Source organism: Monodelphis domestica, chromosome 1 (assembly GCF_027887165.1).
Source record: "Monodelphis domestica isolate mMonDom1 chromosome 1, mMonDom1.pri, whole genome shotgun sequence".
Classification (NCBI taxonomy): domain Eukaryota; kingdom Metazoa; phylum Chordata; class Mammalia; order Didelphimorphia; family Didelphidae; genus Monodelphis; species Monodelphis domestica.
The window spans coordinates 308209358-308232147 of NC_077227.1; the positions used below are offsets into that span (position 1 = coordinate 308209358).

Genomic DNA, 22790 nt, shown 5'->3' on the forward strand with positions numbered 1-22790 from the left:
TTGGAGTAAGGGAAAATGAAGAGTTCAGGATAGTAATAGATCATGAATCTAAGATGCTGGAAGGATGGTGGTGCCTTCAACAGAAACAGGGAGTTTTGGAAGAGAGAAGTATGTTTAGACATGATGAGTTCATAATGTCTCCAAAATATCCAGATGAAGTTCAAGGGAAAGATCTAGGAACCATCGACATAGTTTGAAAAGTTAAACCCATGGAATCTAATGAGGTTATCAAGAAAGAGTACAGGGAGAAGAGGTCCAAAATAGACTCTTGGGAAACACACAAAATTAAGGGGCATAATGAGGATAATGAACTAGTAAAAAAGAAGTGATCAGAGGCAGGAGCTGAACCAGCAGAATTGATTATATCAAAAAATAAAGAAAATGCTTTTAACAAAATATATTTCATTTATGTTGAAAACCTTACAAAACATGGACACAAAAGGATCTTTTTTAAAATGATAAAAAAAAGTATTTATCTAAAATCAAAAGTTAACATTAAAAGCAATAGAAAACAATAGAATAAATAAAGGAATGAAGGCATGGCCACCTGTTTCTCACTATTATTTGATATATTTCTAGAAATGGTTGCAGTAGCAATAGCACAAGAAAAATAAAAAGAAAATGAAAGCATGAAGAAGACAAAACTATCTCCAATTGATGACCACATAATAATTTGCTGACAAAAATCATAGGGAATCAGCAAAGAAATTAACAGAGATGATTAATATCTTCAGAAGAGTCTGTAAGCAGAGTAAAGCCCCCCAAATCAAAAGCATTTCTATAAAGGAATAATAAATTTTCATTCAAAATGTATACAACATGCCAGATGATGCCTTCTATACTATGGGAAAGGGAGGAAGGGACCAAGATACCTGGAGATACATTCTATTAATAAAATTTTTAAATGCATACAATATCTACAAGTCTATCCACTGAAGCATACACAATTCCTGCACGGCCATACTTACAAGATGCTCCTTAAAGAAATAAAGAACAAAGTAAATAACTGGAGAGACGGTCAGTTCTCATGATTGGACCATACCAACATAATCAAAATGACAATACTCTTGAAGTTACTTTACAGATTTAGTGCTAAATCAGACTATAAAAGAGATACTTTACAACACGAAACAAAAAATTAAAAATTCATTTGGAAGAACAAAAGGTCCGCAATATGAAGAGAAATAATGAAAAAATAAGGCAGGAAAATAGGAAAGCACTTACAGAAATCAAACTATAAGGTAATAATCACCAAAACTATTTTCTACTAGTTAAAATGTAGAGAAGTAGATCAATGCAACTAGGTAAGGGAGTAGGAAATAACTAGATCTAAAAGCCTAGAGTTCAATAAAACAAAATACACAAATCACTAAAGAAAAATCTCCTTCACTTACAAAAATTTGCTGAGTAAGCTGAAAAGAAGCCTGGCAGAAATTATAGCCACCTAATACCATAGGACATTCAAAATGGATGTGATTTAGATACTAACGATTTAAATAAGAAGTTAAAGATTAAAAATCATTAAAAGATTAGAACAAAATTAGTGCAGCTATGAAGAGAGGGTAAATCCTTAACTATATAAGAGAAAGAGACAATTCCAAATATTGAATAATTTTTATTTCATTAAATTGGAAGGCTTCTGCATGAATAAAAACTGCATGTCACAAGAATCAGAAGTGGAAAATTCTTTGTCCCAAGGTACAACTGAAATGACTGAACCACCAAAAAAAATGGCTCTTTGTGAGGAGGTAGGGGAGGTTACAATATTAAGGCAATGTAAACAGAAAATAAATCAATTTTTAAAATTCTTTAGAAAGGAAAGTAGTTGACTGGAGAAAAAAAAATTGTTTCAAATAGCTGATAAAGCAATTACCGAAACCCAAAAAAAGCAAGCAATTTCTCAACAACATTCCCAAAAGAATTGTAAACTATTAATAACAATAGGAAAGAATGCTCCAGACCACTAATAATGAAAGAACTGCAAATCCAAGCAACTCTAAAGATTCTACCTTATATCCAAAAAACTGGCAGAGGCAGCAAAAATTAGAAATAGTCAGTAAAACAATGCACTGTTCACAGAGCTGTGTTAACTAGCCCAACGATTGTAGAAAGTAATTTGGAATTATGCAAAGAAAGTAATTTAAATGTCCATATACCTTTTGACATAGAGACAGCACTGCTAGACATATGTCTTCCCAAGAGATCAATATCAAAAGGCCCCATATAAACCAAAATATTTATAGCAGCACTTTTTGAGGGAACAAAAAAATGGGAAACGAAATAGAAGCCCATCCACTAGGGAATGGCTAAACACGATATGGTAAATTAATGCAACAGAATCACTAAGCATTTATCAAGAGTTTTCCATGTGCCTGGTGCTATGCTAAAGACTATAGGGAAGCATGGGAAGATAAAGGATCAGAATCAGAAAAACAAAATTAATAATAAATATTTAGTAAGCACCTATTATGTACAAGGCATTATGCTAAGAGCTAGACATACAACAATGTATACACAAAGAAAATAATAATAAAATAAAAAAGAAACTGAGATCTGCAATAAGTAATATAACCAATCTTGGTCTCAAGATTCTTTGAAAATATGTGGACTATGGATGTAGTATTAGTTTTCATAAAATGTCATATTTTTTTCAATATATTAGTTTACTTTATTGTGTTTTTCTCTTTTTATTATTGTTATAAGGGAAAGGTCTCTGGAAAGACATAGGGGGCGGGAGCAAGGAATACACTGGGAAATGTAGGTGATAATAAAAAGATATCAATAAAAATTTATTTTAAGAAAAAAGTAATGGATCTTTCCTCTGCCACCCCAAAAAATACAGTTTATTATGCATAAACAAAGGATCTTACTTAGCCCAAGACATTTAACTGCCTAATTGAGTCCTTCCTGCCCATGCATGGCTGCAGTTATTTAAAAGCAATAGGATCTTTTATACAGAAGAAATTCAAGGAGAAGAGAGTTGGACTTCTTAAACCACAGATTCCCATCACAGAGGATGTATAGGGAAAGAAACAGCTGATTTTGCCTCAGCATCATTTGAAAAAAAGGGGGCGGGGGATATTTGCTAAAGGGAGAGCAAACTTGGCTTGAGAGAAAAGGCTTGCTTTTGAAATTTTAAGAAAGTAATATAAACAACAGTGAAATTTATCTTTAGTATGTCTGAAAGCCACAGACTTGGTAAGACTTGATTATGGTGGCACTTTAGAGTAGAATTCCCATAGTAGAACCTCTTACATCCATATAAATAAATATTTAACTTCATTTATCCCAAGAAGAAAAAACAACATAGTCTTTAAAATCTTGGAATTTTACATTTGAGTTTCTGAACTGAAGGCACTTATGTCAGCAAACATACCTATTAATGATGACAAGTAAGAGACATGCCATTTTTCAATACTACTCCATGTCATCTGGAAAGATAAACTATGTAAAAAAAGTTCTATAATTAATTTCTATCATTAATCTTAAGCTCCAAAAGCTTTCCATGTTAGTCAAGGTTAAAATTCTAACTAAATCCATTTAATAAGCTACATCCAAGTAGAGAAAATACATTCTCTCCACTGTTATAATATAATTTAACTCATTTACTGAAGAGGGAGGGAAGGTATTTGCCAGGAAGAAAGAATGAAATTGAATGTAAAGGCCATTTTTAGTTATTTGAAATCACAACAATTTAACATATTTAGTACTCTATCTTCATAGCATTTTGAAAGATTAAGCTCTGTTCAGCTTTCATTCTCATCATAAACTCATTATCAAAGGAATTTAGCAAAAACCTATCTGCACAAGTATCTATAAAATGTCAATCTGACAGATACTATCTTTGCTCTCTATAATATAAGGTCTAAGAAAGCTCCTAATTCCTAGAATGCTTTTCCCCCCCTCATGTTATTAGCAGCAATATAGACACACAGACATTGGTCAATAAGAATAATTTTGTTGCAATTAATTTGGGTAAAATCAGAAATTTCAAAGGAAAGCTCATTCCCTACACAAGTGATGTTTTCTTTCCCTTAACATTCTTAATCTTTGAGAATACTATGAATTACTTTAAAGTCAAAAAAAGCTTTAAAAACTTTTGGTTTCCCAAAACTTTGGTAAATCAGACTTAGGACTAAAGATCATTAATTCAAAGCTGGAAGGGATTTTAGAGACCAACAAATTTGATCCCCTAATTTTATAGATGAGCAAAACTAAGGCCCATAAAAGGTAAAAGGCTTGCCAAAGGTATCACAGGTATGTAAAAAAAATGTAAGGAGGACTTTGCCCAGCAGCTCATTCCATGATATAGAACAGTTAACTAAAAAGAATACAAAAACAATCATCCATTGATACGGTCTACTTTCAAAAAAAGACACACCAATATAATGAAACTTTAAAAAGTAAATTAACAGAGGGCAGCTGGGTGGCTCAGTGGATTGAGAGCCAGGCCTAGAGACAGGAGGTCTTAGGTTCAAATCTGGCTTCAGATACTTCCTAGTTCTGTGACCCGGGGCAATTCATTTAACCCCCACTGCTTAGCCCTTACCACTCTTCTGCCTTGGAACCAATACAAAGTATTGATTCTAAGATGGAAAGTAAGGTTTTAAAAAAAAAAGTAAGTTAATACACTATGAGGGACCCCAAATTTGGAGTTTCCCTAGTTTAAAAGGCTCTCCTTCAACATTAACTTAATATTTTTTACTTAAGCAATATTATCACAAAAGTATCAGTCATTAAAACAGCATTCACTTCTAAAATATTCTTTAGAAAAGAACAGTTAACCTATATTGATAACAGAAAGCTACCGAGCCAACTCTCTTCAGCAGCACAAAACAGTTATGGAAAAACAAACAATTCTCAAATGAAAAGCATTCTCAATGACACATAACTTTTCAATTAAAATAAAATAACTTTTCACGGGCCTTAGATGAGTTAAAATGAATTAAGAGTAATCATAGCGATCAGTCTTCTGACGACCTTTAAGAGACTATAGGGACTCAAGTTCAGCAAAAAGGAAAAATTATTTTAGCTTAACAGAACACAACTAAAATCTGAAACACAAACACTCATGAAAAAATATTGTTAGGTCTGCTACTTAAGAGAAAAAGCTGTAAATAGGAAGAAAAACAAATTCTGAGGGCTTCTAAGAGTAGCCAAAATTAAAGTATCAAGTTCCTGAAAAGAGTAATCACACATTATCTTAGAAGGTAAAGACTGCCTTGAATGCCTGAATTGAACAATACATGCAAATGAAGCCTCCACTGTAAAATGATCCTGCATAGTTCAAAATGCATGTAAGCTGGTTCATATTAAAATATTTTGGCTCATAGTAACTTCTTGACATATGCCTACCTGTTGAGGTAGATTTTTTAGTACCAGTTTGAAGCACACTTTGTATATGCTCCATGATCTATTGAGCCCCAGTCATTTCAAACACACATATGGTCAACAAAGAACATATAATGGTTGATAATAGCTTCAGTCTTTCCTCAATGGCAAATTACAAACATTTTAAGAACAAATCAATGAATGCATGATGAAGTATGACTTTTTAAGTCATATGGCCATTCTTAGGAATGTTAGTGTTACCATCATGGTAAATCAGATCAATGAAGTTTGTCATTTGGAAATCTCCAAGCCATCAGCAATTAAAAGGTTTTTCCATGAACCTTAAATCAACTCTTCTCTGGAGCTTTCATTTTCCTTAAAATTCCTTTTGATTTATTTTTGTCAATGTGAATAATTATACTCACAAAACTATGAAACTCTGACAAAAACAGAACCCCTGAAAAGGCCTGTATAATCTGAGCATCCTGAATATAAAAATGGAATATCACTGAAGATTTATAAAAGTTCTAAGTCTCAGCTTCTTGTCTTTATATAAAAAAATTTTTAAATCTGCTGTGGTCTTTTATATTTTGATTATAGACTATTTTAATTATGCACTAAAAAAGAACATCTCCCTCTAAGAAAATGAACACCAACTACTCCAAAGTCATTTCCCCAATGCAATCTCCATTAAGCCTCTAAATACTTCCTTTACTAATTTGATGAATTAGAACTCTATTGTTTATGAATCACCTTTGTGTTTGAGGGCCTATAACCCTACTTTTATAAAATACAATTGCTATGGAAGGAAATGATATTTATGTCTGATTAGAAATGAAAACACTATTACATAAATCAGCTTGGGCATTTCTTCACGTCTTGAAACATGATCGGCAATTTGGTCTAATTGGTGATCAAGGAAACTATCTTGTGATCAATTAAAGTAATTACCAGATTCCGGCAACACAACCTACCTTAATTTCAGCTAGAGTCTGCACTTCTTCAACTTTAATTAAAAATAATGAAAATTATTAAGCAGTCTGCAGGGCAAGATCATTGCCAAGCACATGTGTGTCATATGACAGGACCTTTACTTGGTACTAGTGGCTTACCAACAGATAAACATTCTTTATGCATCAAGAGTCAGCAAAATGTTTGAGTCAGAATGAAATTATACATCACACTATGGCCTTTATTTACATAGATATACTCTTTGTTCACAGCTACAATATCAACCTTAGAAGAATATAAGATCTTAATTTGTAAACAATGCCACAAAATTTAGAACAGCTAAGAACACAGGAATTGTTAGAGACAAACCAAACCTAGGTCTCATTCACTCTATGATGATTTTTTTTCCCCATAAGCATCAATAATCCAATGCTAGTTCTGTGGCTGATAAGGGTAATTCTTCCTGACTTTTGTGAAGAACCAGTTTGAGAACAACTGAAATTCACTTTTGGAAGGGTCAGCCAAAAATTATTCAAAAAGTTCTACAATGATATATTTGGGTTTTTAACATTGTTTTTGTTTGTTTTTTGCCTTGAAGGTACAAATCCCACTAGAGAACTAAGTCATTTACCAGTGATCACTTAAGAGTAAAGCATAAGAGACACTGGTAGGCAAATTCTCCCACTAGTTAGCAGAGACAAGAGACCTTACCCAAATTCTTGGTCCTAAAACAACCTATTCTTGCTTGTTCTAATATTAGGTTTAATATCTCACTTAACTTCTGTCTGTTTCAGTTTCCTCAACTGAAAATGAGGATCAGAATATTTCCTACCTTCCACAGTTGTTGTGAGAAACAAATGAAGTAATATTTATAAAACATCTAGGAGTAGTCAGCACATAGTAGGCACTTACTGCTATCTTCCTTTCTCCTGTCCCATGCTAGACTATCTCTGCTAAGACTATAAATATACAAGCTTCCAAAGCTGGAAACACTGCCCTTTTTAAAGTTCCCCCACTTCCACCCCAGATTCTTGGCATAGTTTTCTTTTTTTAAAAAGAGTTTAAATTTTACATTTTGGCAGCAATAGTGAGTATGACAACTCTCATTACATTTTTTAGAAAGTTTTACTTAAGTTTTACAAAGTAAATTTGTGGTAGAGGATATTTTTATTATTTTATCAATTCCTCTTCTATTCTTTGCGCAGGCTGTGAAATCTCAGTATAATTGACCATAATAGTACATTCCCACTGACAATATTTTGTGTCTTTTTTTTTTCCATGAATCATGGTCTCAATACAAAATGGCCATGTATGAATACAGTTTAACATAAGGTCTCCTCATTTTGCTAGAAATCAGCCTAGGTGTTGTACTTAACGGCTGCATAAAGAATAGATATTTTGGCTAAAAATGCAGGTTGAAACTGTCTTTTTCCTGAGAAAGCACTGTTTATTTCTGATTTCTCCGGCACAAATACATTTTCTATTACATTTCTCCATTTGCATCACTACCCACTAGTTGGCAGTCCCATCTCTCAACTTAATTATAGCCTTCTTGAATTACTCAAACAATCCTTCAATTTATGCTAGCCTTGGAATCAATAAAATTTCATTACTTATTACCCACTTTGTACTCCAAATGTTTAAAAACTGTTAAAATATTTATCCCTCAGAGATTTGACTAGCTTTTACTATAATAGTTCTCTACTGATAAATTGATTTGCTGATGGATATGCGGATATGTATATCTACCACCACCCACAATTCATCTCTCTTCTCTATCTAGCCTTGCTCACTCACCCAGACCTGCACTTATATATACTAGCCTAGACATAATACAATTTGGGGGAGCTATCTGTCTATGATTCTTGATAGTTCTCTGATTCTCATTTAAACAAATAAGCTAAAATAGCAACATTAGCTCAATTATTGATTCATTGAATATTTATTAAACAATACAAAATAAGAATGATCATTGCAATCCAACTATAAACCTGGGTCACATTCTCCCATCAATGTACAGTGTCCTTGAAAAGGAGTAATCACATGTATGTGTATATGTATATGAATAAGGAAATCTATGGCCCAGGGCAACACACTATTCTCAACTGTAGACTTGGATGTCTTTGATCTCAGCACAGGAACAATATACACCAAAAGTTGACTGCTGAGAAAGTTCTTGTTTGCTGACTACTCTTTTCAAATTGTTATTTAGCTATATAATACAAGGGACTAATAAGCGTTTTGGCTAAAAGAAATTCCCCTAAACCTAGGATGTGCAATTATTCAGGTCTCCTCTCTTGGCTGGGCTTTGAGGGGTTTTCCTGAAAGCATCAAGCACTATGAAATAGTAAAAGGTAAGGCAAATAAGCCTTCCCTTTCCTCAATCAACTCTGTTAAGAAACAAGAAATTTTTTTTTCTTTCTCTAGTAAGCTCCTAATAGCAAAGTTTATTCCTTGAATTGGCTTAGCTCCCAACAGCAGATACAAGACCAATACAATCAATCAATAAACATTTGTTAAATGCCCACTATGCTAAGGCATAGGCACTGTGCTAAGAACCAGGAATACAAAGAAAAGTAAAAAATAATTCCTGCTCTCTAGATGCTTATATTATATGTAATAATAATAATTGTCCACTCAGTTCAGACATGGAACAATGCAGGCTCTAAGCTATTCTCCAAACTCTCAGTTCAGCTCCAAACTCTCAGTTCAGCTGCTTTTCTATGAGCCATCTGCTCAGCTGGATTGGCAGGCTCAGTTCCTCTCAAGCATCAGAAAACCATCTCCACTCTACTTGTCTCTACTTTGCTTCTGTCTCTGCTCTGCTTCTTCAATCACTGCCTCTTGCTTGAAGGAACATATCTTTATAGGTAATGACTCACCTCTATCTTTGAGTAAGAAACCTAAATCCACAATTTTTCCAATAATGCCATAAATAGGCAAAATACAATTATCCTATAGTCACCAAAGTTAGAGTAAACAGAGCCATCAACCTCAAAGTACTCATAATAGACATATGTAAAATAGGTGCTGGCAAGCAAAAAATTTTGGACATCTTTATCTTCAGTAAGTTCTTTTTTATAGAATCTGTTTGCTCATGGATCCTCTTAGAACTGTACTTCTCCCCAAGTACTTTTCTTTGAGAGACTGCTTTCTCAGAAGTTCTCTCAGAACTGTCCTTGTTTCTGTACCTTTCCACAAATAAAATTGGCCCTATCTAAAAAGAGTAGCATTTTGCATTGCCATTTGCTATCAAAACTTTCTTATGTGACTCTTGATCCTGGCTTCATTAATAGCACACATTCTTTCTTGACCTCAAGGTGGGATAGTAATTATCCTTCAGATAATGACTGAGATTTTACACTTAATAATATACACAAATCGTGAACCTTATAGTCTTCTAATAATGACAATTTACTCTGGAATTTTTTTTGCACTTTTTAGCAAGTTATATATGGGTCATAATTGTTCCAATTATAGATATAGGGACTAGACTCATGATTTCATTCATACTGGGAATTCCTGGGTGAAGAAATTCCTTCTACCCATAAAAATCATAACCTTCACAGAAGAGGTATCAATTAACATGTAATTGGAAAATGCTTGATAAATTAAATAAAAATATAACACAACACAGATAATGTTAATTTATGGTTTTCTATGTCAGTATGCCAGCAGGGACCTGTTTCTATTTGAGTATGATGCCACTGGCCTAGAGTATTGAAAGGCTAAGTGCCCACCTAGGTTCATCCTGAGAATAGGTGTCAGAGAGGGAACTTGAAAAAAAGATTTCCTAGCTAAGGCCAGATCTCCTTCTACCATTCCATGCTGCCTTTCCATACTCATAGTTTGACTAAATTGAATGTGAGATCTCTTAAATTAACAAAATCATTTTAATAAAGATAAATAATGAACAATAAAAACAAGGAAACAGGGAATTGGCCCTATGATGAGGGATGCTCCCATATATAAATTGTAAATACAGTTTCTGGCATGCCCTATTCCATAAAAATTCAAAGTTTGAGTATCACTCCTTCCTCCAAAAATGTAATACTGATTCTCAGACTGAGTCAGTATTAAAATGATAGCAAAGATACTATATACCCCACTTCAGCTTTACCACAATAAAGACATTTAGGTCAAAGAGTAGAAAAATGGCCAAGCAAACTAAGGAGAAAGTATATGCCCCTATACCACACCAAATTTTATTCACAGAATAGTATATAGATCTCCTGTAAGTGTCAAGCATATTCTGTAAATTTCATCTTTCACAACACAATCTAGTCAATAGATCTAAGAGGTCTATACATTTTTCAACTGATTGGTACTTGTCTTTCTCCTCTAATATCTTAAACTGAAACACATTTCTAAACACAATTTCTGATTAATATTCCAATATTATTTTGATAACTAATATATCACCAAAACAATACTAAGAGATCCTGGTAATAGAATACTACAATGTATCTTTAGAACAAAATAGTCTACCATTATACTACTTAAAAGATGACACTAGTCCAAAAAGAAATAACTTCAAAGAACTCACCAATTTAAAAAGTCTTTTTTATTTATGAGTTTCAAAAGTGCCCAGGTTATAAACTTGAAAAGATCTCTGGTCTGGTTAAAGTGTTCCTGGATTCATATGAAGCAAATCACAAATATATTATTTATTCCAAACTTGCTATAAGGTTCAAGGAAAAACTTATCTTCACCACTATGAAAAACAGATTTTTATTTTAAACAATATTAGCAAAAGGACAATCTTGGGAATTTGGACTAGTAAAAAACTGGACACAGACACTATCTTCAAAAACGATGGCTTTACTTTAGTCTTAAGAAAACCAAGTAGGGCCATCACACTGCAATAAATAAAAAACTTCAGAGTTATAGGACATCTGACTCTATAAGTGGTCTTGGTCAAGTCACTTAGCCTCTCTTATCTCAATTACTTCACTTATGAACCTAAGAAACTATTACCTATTGTCCTCAAAATTGTAAAATGCTTTGGAGAGGCAGTTCCTAAATGGCATTATATTTTAATAGAATCAATTTTTCCCAACTTGCATCAATCCTACAAAAGATAGTTATGTAAGATTTCTTAAAATCTCTAAAATCTATTTTATGTAGTCATATAATAAAGTTGTTCATCAGCTGATTGTGAATAACAACTTACGTGCCTATGTGCTGAAAATAAAGTAAATATTGATCACTGGGAATATTGCAATGAAATGACAAGGACTTAAAAATAACAAATATTCATGGGAACAAGCACTTTTCCCTAAAACAACATAAAACTGTGGGTCTAGCTTGAAAAATACAAAAATCACTTTAATTGCAGCTACTAATCTAGTTTTATCATATTTCAAAAGAGCTCACCAAGAAGAGCAAAATAAGAAATTAAATTTATGCAAATTGGAAAGGCTCTACTTTTCTTTATTTCTTAACTAAAATAAATTTCTATGAGTATCCATATTGGAATAATAAATTCTTTGGTGCGGGTTATGTCTATCAGAAAATCTACTTGTTGAAGCAAGACTATGTTTCTTCACACAAGAACTGCAATGCTTGTTTACAGTTCTATCAACAAGGAAACTAACAGTGCTGGCTCTATCTAAAACATTTTGACAGAAAAAGCACACAAACACTGATATATTTGAAGTACTTTGCCACTTAAAGTAATTGCTAAAAAGAATTATTGCTTTTTTCTTTTAAAGTTTATACTTTCTATATTATACAAATAGTATTTTAGATATTAAGAAATAACATAAGAGGCACTCAAATAAAAATAAATTCTTCAATAACCTTGCCAAAAGCACTGTGATTTTCCTATAAAAATTATTCCAATTTGTTGATCTTACATAGGATGAAACATACTGTAACAATCTTCGTAATTTATGTCCTGTTGGGACACAATGATTTAAAGTAACATAATACAGAACAGCATCACTGCTAATCTAAACCACCTGACCAGATAAACAACAGTTTCCCTTCTCTCTTCACTGAGGGCATTTCTGTTTATTGTCATATCATTTCCTAATTTTAGGAACATGAAAAATAAATGCAGCCAACCTGCATTTCAGTTGAAGGCAGAGCCTTTCTAATGTCAGGAAATTTGCACACACAGGTAGCGGTACAATGTCAAGGGCTCCAGGAGACAGAAAACAATTCAAGAATTCCATCTTCAAAATCATTTGCAGTGAAGCAAATATGTACTCATCCTGGACAATCGGGACCAGGTGTGGTTTTTATAAACTACACATTTTTTGATGTCACTAAAAAAGTAATTCTTTAAAACAAATTATAGAGCCTTATGTATGAGCCAAATTCTGTAAATGCCTCAATCATGGGTGTTTTCATGCTTATAAGGAGGGAGGCAATTGTGCCCTCAATATCAGAAATGATCTGATTAACCAAATTGAACCTCAAAATGAAACAGTATGTGTTGGGAGTGGAGGGAGCATAAGCAAGTAGTGGGCACCCTTACTGTGAAAGCTCATTTCCTATGTGTGCCCTTTCTTTCTTTCTCTCTCTCTCTCGAGTCTGTCTCTCTTTCTTTCTCTGTCTCTGTCTCTCTCCTGCTGGCTCTTCCCTGTCTACAAAGGCTAGGACTTTTTCATTTCTGATCTTGGATCTTCAGTGCCTGGAACAATGCCTGGAACTTAATAGGCACTATGTCTGACTGATTCACATGTGTTCTCTTGCCTTTGGCCTTCTTCTCGTCTTTGGCCCAGTGGTTCAGTACACCTGAAATGCTCTCTCTCCTCACCTCCCCTTGTAGAATATCTGACTTCCCTGCAAAGCTCAACTCAAGGCTCACATCTAGGACTTTCCTAACCATCTTCCACCTCTATTCCAGTTATACAACATCACCTCCGATAGACAGTAAGCCCACTGAGAGCAGAGTGCTTCATTTTTGTCCTTTTATTTCCACTGCCTTGCACACAGTGAGTACTCAAGTTTCACTCTATCCCAAATCCCTTACTTTATCCTATTCAAATACCAAAAATATGTGGGGCGGGGAGGTACTTCTTAGGAGAACTAAAAGTTTCAAGTTTCAAGAATGCCTGCCTGGCTGCCAGGAATGGCTGCCCATGCCTATAACCCCAGTTAAAGGGAGGTTGAGACTAGCAGGCCTCTCAAGCTCAGGAGATCTGAGCTGCAGAGGACTTTGAGGATCACATGTCCATACAAAATCCCACATCAATAGAGTGAGCCCCAAGGAGGATGGTATGGGCCACCAGACTGCCTAAGGAGGGGCAACTGAGCCCAGGTCAGAAAAAGAGCAAGTAAATCCTCCTGTGCCAATCAGTAACTGGATTGGATCTGTAAGAAACCCCTTAACTTCCAGGATCCATCCTTCCTGATAATAATAAGAAAGTTCAGGACCATATGTACATTTAGCAGATAATTATTCACTAAAAAATATTTTAAATCAAAATAAAATGCCTGTCTGACCAAATTTTTATAAACTTGGTTGGGAACAGGAAAACAAACAATTGTTTAAGGGTGATTTGAAATACCACTTTATGCTGTGGCTGAGAATTTTCAAAGCTCTACATGCTCCATTGGAAACAGCTCTGCTTTCACAAGTTGTTCTGTCCCTGCCAAGTAAATGGTCTGATACACTTTATTACAAATTTATCAGTTTGCTTACATAGACAAATATATTTAATAATTTTGTCCATAAAGACCTGTGTAAAATAAGATTTCCACCCAAAAAGAGCAGGATTACTAAATCACAACTTGATGAATGTGAGAGAGCTACCTACCACAGATCTCCAACAGGCCTCTGTTATCCAGGACTATCTACTCTGAAGTCTACTGCAATAATCCCAACACAGTTCCAATGACTATTCCTGAATGAGTAAAAGCAAGACCAACATCACCATTCTTTCAAAGGATCTGTAGAGGAAATGTTCCTATTTCTTCACGAGATGATAAGTTTTTATTTTGGAAACTGAATGGTAGAAAAATACATCATGAAGCATCTATTTTCAAAAACCAAGAAGCCAACATAAAAATGAGATTTCACAACTTACATTTGATAATGTACTATCTGCATAGTAGTAAAAAACATACTGAAAGTCTATGAGAATCTATAATAAAATTTGGTGAATTTGGAAATTATTGATGTGAATAAATTTTAATTGGGGTTGGAGTGTCTTTTTTCCCTAAAAATATTTTCTGTTCAGTCAGACCTAAGTTACAAATTAATTTCAGCACATTTTATATGCCTCAAACAAGTTCTCAGATTTCTAGAGCCACTTCAAAATCAACTTTAAACTTTAAAGCTTTAAAATCAAGAAAGCTTACATTATCATGTGTTACATTAAGCATCATGGGTAGAGACATCAAATGACACACCTTTTTCTATTAAACAGCAATATCATCTGTCAAGTATTGTCACTAAGCATTGACCTCTGAATCACTCAACTTCTCTTTCTGATTTATTAACTTGAATCACACAAGAGAAATACCTTCAGCAAACCTAATATGTGAAAACTTAAGGCTTACCCCAAAAAAAGGAATTAAGTTTTTGTCATTCACTTTACAAAAGGATTCATAAGTTTACTATGAAATAAATATCAAGCTCCCTTGGTAGACTTAAACTATATTCAATCTACAAAAAATAATTTAAAGATGTCTGTTCTATAAATACATGCTTAAATACATGCTTTTGAGTTACCATGTATCTACCCTAGACTTTGTATACCATGTATTACTATCTTCTGTTTTTATATCACCTTCACTTCTCAATAATGCCCTATATTTTTTCAATTACAATATATAGTCCCCTAAAGAATTAAATGAAAACAGTAAAATCTCAATTAAGTGAAATGCTCTCACCAAGACTAAAATTAACTGAATGTTCTGATTAACTGAGAAGTAAGCAGAAAATTCTTTATTTCAAACCTTAACACTGAAAAATCTTTCTAAAAATCCATCAGCAAAAATCTTTCCTGCATTGTTCAAATGAAATAAATTACTTCACTGACTCGAGGATCATAACAGCACCTCAAGGTCATCATTCTAAATAAACACCAATTCTTATCTAATAGATGGCAGGAGAAGAGGTATTATGCCTAAGAAAAATTCAGGGAAATTTTTTAATAGCAATAATTCCTGATACAGAACTATAATCTTATCATTTGCATCCTTTCTCTAAAAGCTAAATGAACCACCCAAAATTCTCATTTCTGCTTTTAGTAGCTTTTTCATAATTGTTCAATTAAGCGAAAGAAAAAACTTGTAAGAATGTAAGGTCTCTTTCTTAGTAGTGTAATTCCTTTATCCAACATATTCTAGTAAAGAGTTTCATGGATAAAAATGGCAATGGAAATGGTATAACTTAGAGGTGCTGCACCAAACAAAAATCCTGGTTATATTTTTTATGCATTTTTTCATCCAACCAAAACATTAAATAATACAATGAAGCCCTCACTTGCTGAGCACCTGTTAAAGCAATCAGTCACTTAAAATAATAAACTCTGCTGTGCAAAGAACAATGATAATTGGACCAGTTAAAATAAATGTTCTAGCCACCAAAGAAAAACAGTGGAAATACTGTAATAAATGCCTCAAAGAGCATGCTTACATGTGCAGGACCAGCAATGCAGTACAATGAAACATTTGCTGGTCTAGGAAGTCAGGCCTGAATTTCTTTCTAGTCTTGTAGCCAAATACTTAAGCTTTCTGCGCTTCAGTTTTCCTACTTGCCTGTCACAAGTTCATGACATCTGGCTAGCCTACCTCCTTGATAGGACTGTCAAAGAGAGTCAGAATGTAAACATAAATTAATTCAAATACCTATTTGGGTATTTTTTCTGATTTCTTAGCCCTATCCACCTGAGGTTCTATTATAATAAAGCTCTGATACAATCTGGCACCGAGGAGAGAGAGGCTTCACTAATAAAATGTTTCTCTTTCTCTTCCCACTATGCAGTGAATATGTCCAGATTCTCTAACAACTCTCAGCAATTTTTTGTGCAAGATGATAAATCCTATGGAATGGCATGAAAATGTCTACAAAATCTTGTGCAAAACCCTCTATCCCCCCATTGGCAAAATCCATCTTGTGCAAATACAACTTAAAACCTCTTCTAGATATGTGAGGCCAACAGCAATAATGATTTAGTTCATTCAGAATGACTGCTCTACTTACTTTAGTCCGGAATATTCTGTCAATAGCAAAGAACAAATTTAATTTGTTTAGCATTAGGAACACAAAGCATATACTCTCTAGTACATCACAACCTCTCTGAGGTCAACCAAATTTGGCATGTCTCAAAATATCTTTTCTTTTCTTTCTTTTTATTTTTTAAACCCTTACCTTCCATCTTGGAGTCAATACTGTGTATTGGCTTCAAGACAGAAGAGTGGTAAGGGCTAGGCAATGGGGGTCAAGTGACTTGCCCAGGGTCACACAGCTGGGAAGTGTCTGAGGTCATATTTGAACCGAGGACCTCCCATCTCTAGGCCTGGCTCTCAATCCACTGAGCTACCCAGCTGCCCCCAAAATATCTTTTCTTAGAAAGAACAAAAAAGTTTTGAATGACTCGGAGTAAGCCATTTTTCTAGGCCCCATTCTGATTCTACTAGTTTACCTAGTTGAAGGACAAAACAATGTATCCCCTGGTGGCCAATTCACTGGTGAGGAATGAGCCTCCCCAAATTAAGTTGTAAAAAGGGCAGGTCATTCACGCTCTCCTGCTAGACTTTGCTTTCTGTGGGCACAGCCTCAGAGCACCCAACATGGACTGTATGCCATGAGGGGAAGAATATGCTCTTCTACAATTGGAAGGGACATCAATACCCACCAAATACAATCAGTTATTCTCTGAAAAAGAATCCCTTCAGCCATCATACCCAACAAGCATTTGCTTAAAACCAATCTTTACTTAAAATTCAGTCTTTGCCTAAAGACCAGGAAATAAAATGTATCCTGTGTGCTAAGGAGATGTTGTTGTTTGGTTGTTTCAGTCATGATCTCATTTAAGGTTTGGAGTGCTTTGCCATTTCCTTCTCCAGTTCATTTTATAGATGAAGAAACTGAAGCAAACAAGGTTAAGTGCCATGGGTCATACAGCTAGGAAGAGTCTGGGGCAGAATTTGAACTGAGTTCTTCCTGACTCCAGGCCAGATATTTAAACCATTTTACCATCTATCTGCCCTAAAGAGACGTGGCCTATTCACATAGTTCATCAGTATAGGGAACTCTCAGGGTAGAAACTGCCTCTACAAATGCAGGTTAGCTCCTCCCCTATAACTTATCAACTTAAAGAGTTGTCTGGGACCCTGAAAGACTAGGAGGGAAAGTGTCCACAGTAACAAAGCCAGCATGGATCAAAAGCAGGACTTGAACCCAGATTTTCCTGCCTGGGACAACCTTCCATCTGGTTATAGCTTCTCACTAAAAAAATTTTCAATAAATATCTCTGCCTCTACTGCCACTTGAGAAAGCATTTCCTTTTCAAGGGTTCTAAAGTTTTCCATGCCCCAAATATCTCACAAAAGTAGTGATGGATTTGGGGATGTGCAACAGGAATAGAAAATGTTTACATCATTAAGACAAGAGAGCAGGGTAAAACTGAGATAGAGATTCCAGTTCACCCAATGAAAACTATACAGACACTAAGAAAGGAAAAGAATTTCCTTGTGTGAGAAACACAACCACTTCTAACAGTTTGGGGAAATAATATTAGAGTCTTGGCATCCAAATGAACAATTGTGTTCTACAATATAAACAATTTTACTTAAATCCCCATGTCTTCAGTCAACTTCATGTTAATTTAAAGATATAAGCAAATTTCCTTCCGAGTCCAAAGAAATAAAAGGCAGAAACCCAATATACACGCATATATCACCAAAAAAAAAAGCTGGTTTGCCATTTTATAAAAAACAAATGAAAAATTATACTCACATCATATTGATAAACTGAGGAACTGCCAGTGGTTTTCATAGCAGATGTAACATTTTAGCAAATGTGATTGTTTGTGAAAGAAATAATTCTGATCAAAAACTAAATTGCAGCCAAAGCGAGTCCTGTGCTTTGTCATTCTAATCCATTCTGACAGGATGCAGTAAGTGGAGATTCCTACTGTGAAAGGAGCAGATGTGAAAGGTCAGCTCTGGCCTGGAACTTCAAAACCGTTAACGTGTAAAACAGTGTGCATTAAAGCCTGAAACAGCTAACCACTGGATTAACGGATGTCCGCTATGTGGCTCTGATGGGCTTTTGGCAAGTAATGGTTAATTTTTAAATAGGTCCATTGTAATCTTTTCCTTTTCTTTTTCCCAACTTTTACCAGCCAGTCCATTCTTAATTAAAGACACAAAAATATCATATCACAAAATATTTAAAACATAATTTTGGTGATTTGAAAAAAATTATTAGAAAGCAATTTTGTGGGAGTTCTTTGTTCTTTTTCAAAGCAATTTACCTTTAAAATAATTTATTCATTTAACCAGATAAAGTCATGTGCATATTAGCTAAAAAAAAGGAGTCACAATTCTTTTGAAAATGGCATACCATGGTTATCCAAAAATGAATCTAAGAAATATGGCAACCAAAATCTACAGATAGAGTTTCATTCTCCCTTGTGAAAGTTTTAAATAACTATAGACCAAGATGCTTTCAAAAGCTGATAACAATGTACAACTCAAATATTAAAAATAGGAAAATAATTATGCCATTCTCAAGTTAACTAATTAAATAGTTTAAAACAAAAGTCTAATAATGTTTTTTGTTTCTCTCTAAGAAACCTTATCTACAGATACATATACAAAGCCCAGGTAAAAAAAATGACATTACTGGTTCATAATAGCAATATGTTTTGTGTTTCACTCCAAGTAATATTTAAGCATTTCAGTTTTGAGCTGAAGAGAAATGTAGAAAACTCTGTCACTAACAAGATTTTCTAAGATAAGGTATAGTTACATATTGAAAAATGCATCATTTTTAAATAGTTGTATTTACAAATGCTGGCTTCACAACAGATCATTTTTGGGCCTTTTTATAATCTAACTTAGATCCAGAATAAATCTATGTGGTGAAGAACAGATGCAACCACATAATTCCTTTCCTTTTTGAAAGTCTATTTCCTTGAACTCATGAGAAAAACACTGATATAACATTTTCAGGAAAGTCCTAGTCATGTTTAGCTTTCAAAGGAAGCAAGTTAAACACGTTCTGACTCTATTATTCCTATAGATAAATCAAAGAACTCAATTAGTTTTCAAGAGAGCTAGAATTTCCCCAATACTGCATCTCTTGACGCTGTTGCAAGACAAGAGTCCAGCAATATATTATGCATCTCTCTCTTTCTAAGACTTCCAAGAAATTAATGAAGTCAGAAGATATGTCGTATTCCTTGTGTGCACATAGAGCTCATTCATCTAGTTCTTAAATCATTAGTAAGCAAGTAGAGATAAAAGTATTTTAATTCCTTATTAGTCAATTGTGTAAGATCTTTATATTAGAGTACAAGACATTATTATTTTATGAGAGTTTGAATTTGTCATTAACAATATTCTCTAACTCCCAATAGTATAAGGTTTATTACTATCTGATAGAATACTAGATACATAGAATTTGCAACACAAATTTAATATTTCTTCCACTTCAAATCATCATGACTACTGCTATCAGTTAAGTATGTATACTAATGGACACATATCCTCTTGTGTCCTGGCAGTTACTCTTCTTCCTTAGGTTTGTTAAAAGGATATTTTAAACTTCCACTTGAAAAATCAACAGGAAAGAACTTGCCTCCCTCTTTGTATTCCCACCTAAAAAAGAGGGTAACACACACATACAGATCCTGTTCCAGGCAGCTGGAATATTTCCTGACTGTTATACCAAAACTTGACCTTGCAACCTCCTAACTCAGAAATGAGATTGTTGCTAAGTCAATTAAAAGTACAAATTAAAGAACATGTTAATCAACAATGTATGCAGAAAAAGATGTTAAATTTCTGGGTATTTGAGCTAGTACTTCAAATTCACTTCTGGACTCTGAATTAATTTTCTCATGGCATGAAAATTTACTACCAGCTTCTAACAACGACACATGTCAAACTGGTAGATACTGTAGGAATTCATTATCCAACTCTTTTAAATTATTTTGATTTACTGTGAATCACTTATTATATTCATAAATGCTAGGAAGTTAGTGAATAACATGATAAAATGACACCCCAAAATAATTTTAGAACTATGCAGGTGCACAAATCATAACATGTGGGAGATGACTCAAAGGATAATGGGAAATGAAACAATTTTAGTATGGACCATATAAAAAGGGGGGAGGGAGAGACAGCACCAACCTAGCCTACCCTAGACTTTAAAATCAATTCTTTCAGGCAGAGTATAGCAGTCAGACACAGGTCCATGTAGTCAACAGTTACATTAAAACGAACAAATGCAAAATATTTTGTAACTTATAACAAGCAAATCATGTTGCTCATTCTTTTGAGGTTAAATGCTACTGACATAAGCTACACCTGAATCCAATCAGTGCAGAGACGTTGAGAAGATTCACACTCGAGGACTAAATTTGTCACAAATGGGTTGGTTTCCGATCTTAATGTAGCCAAGTTGCTTTACTCTGACCTCCATTGAACAAATCAACTTAATGGGCACTAGGAGTGCTATAAAACTTAACAATGGAGTGATTTTTAACTTTTAAAATATAGTTATGAAGCAAAATGTTGGATAGCTTCTACAATACTGGAAATCAAATTAAATCTAGACATTTTTTAGCAGTCATGACAGATATAATCCTAGTTACCATGTAAATTTATGGTAAGCTGCTGTGATATTAGCCACAGGTGCTATTTTTAATATATGGGCCGCATCTGGCTGGGAATAGAATTTCTCAGAGGACTGAAAATGACCTCACTATCAGACAATGGAAAGGAAAAAACAAGACCACTGTGGCATATAAAAAGCTGAAGATGTGATCCACAACTGAATATTTCACATAAAATTCATTTTAACTCTGCTGTTGTAGTTTAAAGGATATTATGTTTTCAATATTTAAGAGGCGTGGATATATTTCAACCAAATAGCCAAAAGATTAAGAATGTAAGACAGCTATGAAATATCCTGGCTACACATATAAAACAGTTTTCTAACCTTTGATCAATGTAGGAAAAAAAGTGATGCTCTAAGACTTGAAAGAAAGCATTGTGGGGATTCATAAGCATGCCATAATATCAGATACTGCACTGTGCTCCAAACCAAGACAACAACTCAGCACAATTGTATAATACAGCACAAATTAATTAATAAAAAGCAGTTCTTCCACAACTCAGCTTAGTGTCATTAGGCATGTTTTTTAAAGCTCTTTGGGGTCATTTATCACAGCAAAATTTCCTAAAGAAAACTTACATTAAATGACTCACCAGACAAATGTCTTAAAAGAGATTATAGCATATTATCACTATTTAAATTTGATATCCAGTGACAACCACTTGTTACTCTACAAAAAAACAAATAAGAAAAAATGTTCTAAACTGCCCAAATTATTTTTTTAAAAGACAAAAAAGATTTAAGTTACAGTTCCTATGTTACCAGAATTTGCCAAAAAAGGGAAAGAATTTGGAAAGTGTATAAATGTGATGAAGGCTTTACAAATATTTAATTTACAATGAAAAAACTCTTAAGTTGAAAAAATTCCTTTACCTGAAGCAAATTTCTAAGATTCATTTCTATGAAAATATTCTCCATACCATTGTTTCTATTTTTAGATCTTAGTGCCTTCTAATCACATTTATTTTTTCTTTCTTACTTCCTAGAATAATTTAAAGGGTCTGATTTACTAGGATCAATTCAGCCTGTCCATTTTTCTAAGACAGGCAAATTCCATTCTATAAAATTCTCTCCTAACTTTTAAATGACACTGTAAAAATTAGAACTTCTACTACATATGGCCATGAAGACACTCTGTGGTTCTTTACTAAGAGTGATGTTTATTCTAGATCCTTCATATGTTAATTTAAAAATAAGATCAGATGAATATAATGGTATTAGTATTGTTGAGAGACCTAATTTGATTCCTGTAACATGTGAGCAATCACTCAAAAGTTAAACTTAGTGAAAGCATGCAGCTTAAAAAAATAGGAAGAAAGAATTGAGGGAGTATAGTTTATGCAACAGACCCTTATTCACTGACATATTCAGTTTATCATGGATGCTCTTTGTATCTGTTTCTTCACATTCAGTGACTAATGGGCTCTTTCAGAGCAAAAAAAAAAAAAGCCACCTTTTCTAAAGAGTTCCAGTTCCAGTTCAATTTCTAGGTATCAATCTCTTGCAAGACATTTCATCTTAAAGGCCAACCATAGACCTATCTATTTCTAGGATGCCAAACAAATCTATAAAGTATTTAGTAACTGGAGGAAATACTTTAGAACTTAACATTAACTCTTTCAGGCCACAAAGGATTTAGTAATTTTTTTTTCTGTTTTAATTTATTGAATGGCATCTCCTCATGTCCTGTGAGACT

General features: G+C 33.9%; 1 protein-coding gene across 3 annotated transcripts in view; it reads right to left on the reverse strand.

The window, feature by feature from the left end:
* Positions 1-22790, reverse strand: part of PCBD2 (pterin-4 alpha-carbinolamine dehydratase 2) — a 55068-nt gene that overhangs the window by 12330 nt on the left and 19948 nt on the right. Inside the window, exon 2 of one of the 3 annotated variants that reach the window (XM_007473366.3) lies at positions 18203-18379. The exons of the other annotated variants lie outside the window; for them this stretch is intronic. Within the exon in view, the coding sequence (XP_007473428.1) occupies positions 18203-18241 (39 nt within the window). The 5' untranslated portion in view covers positions 18242-18379. The remainder of the gene's footprint in view (positions 1-18202; positions 18380-22790) is intronic. 3 annotated transcript variants of the gene reach the window in all.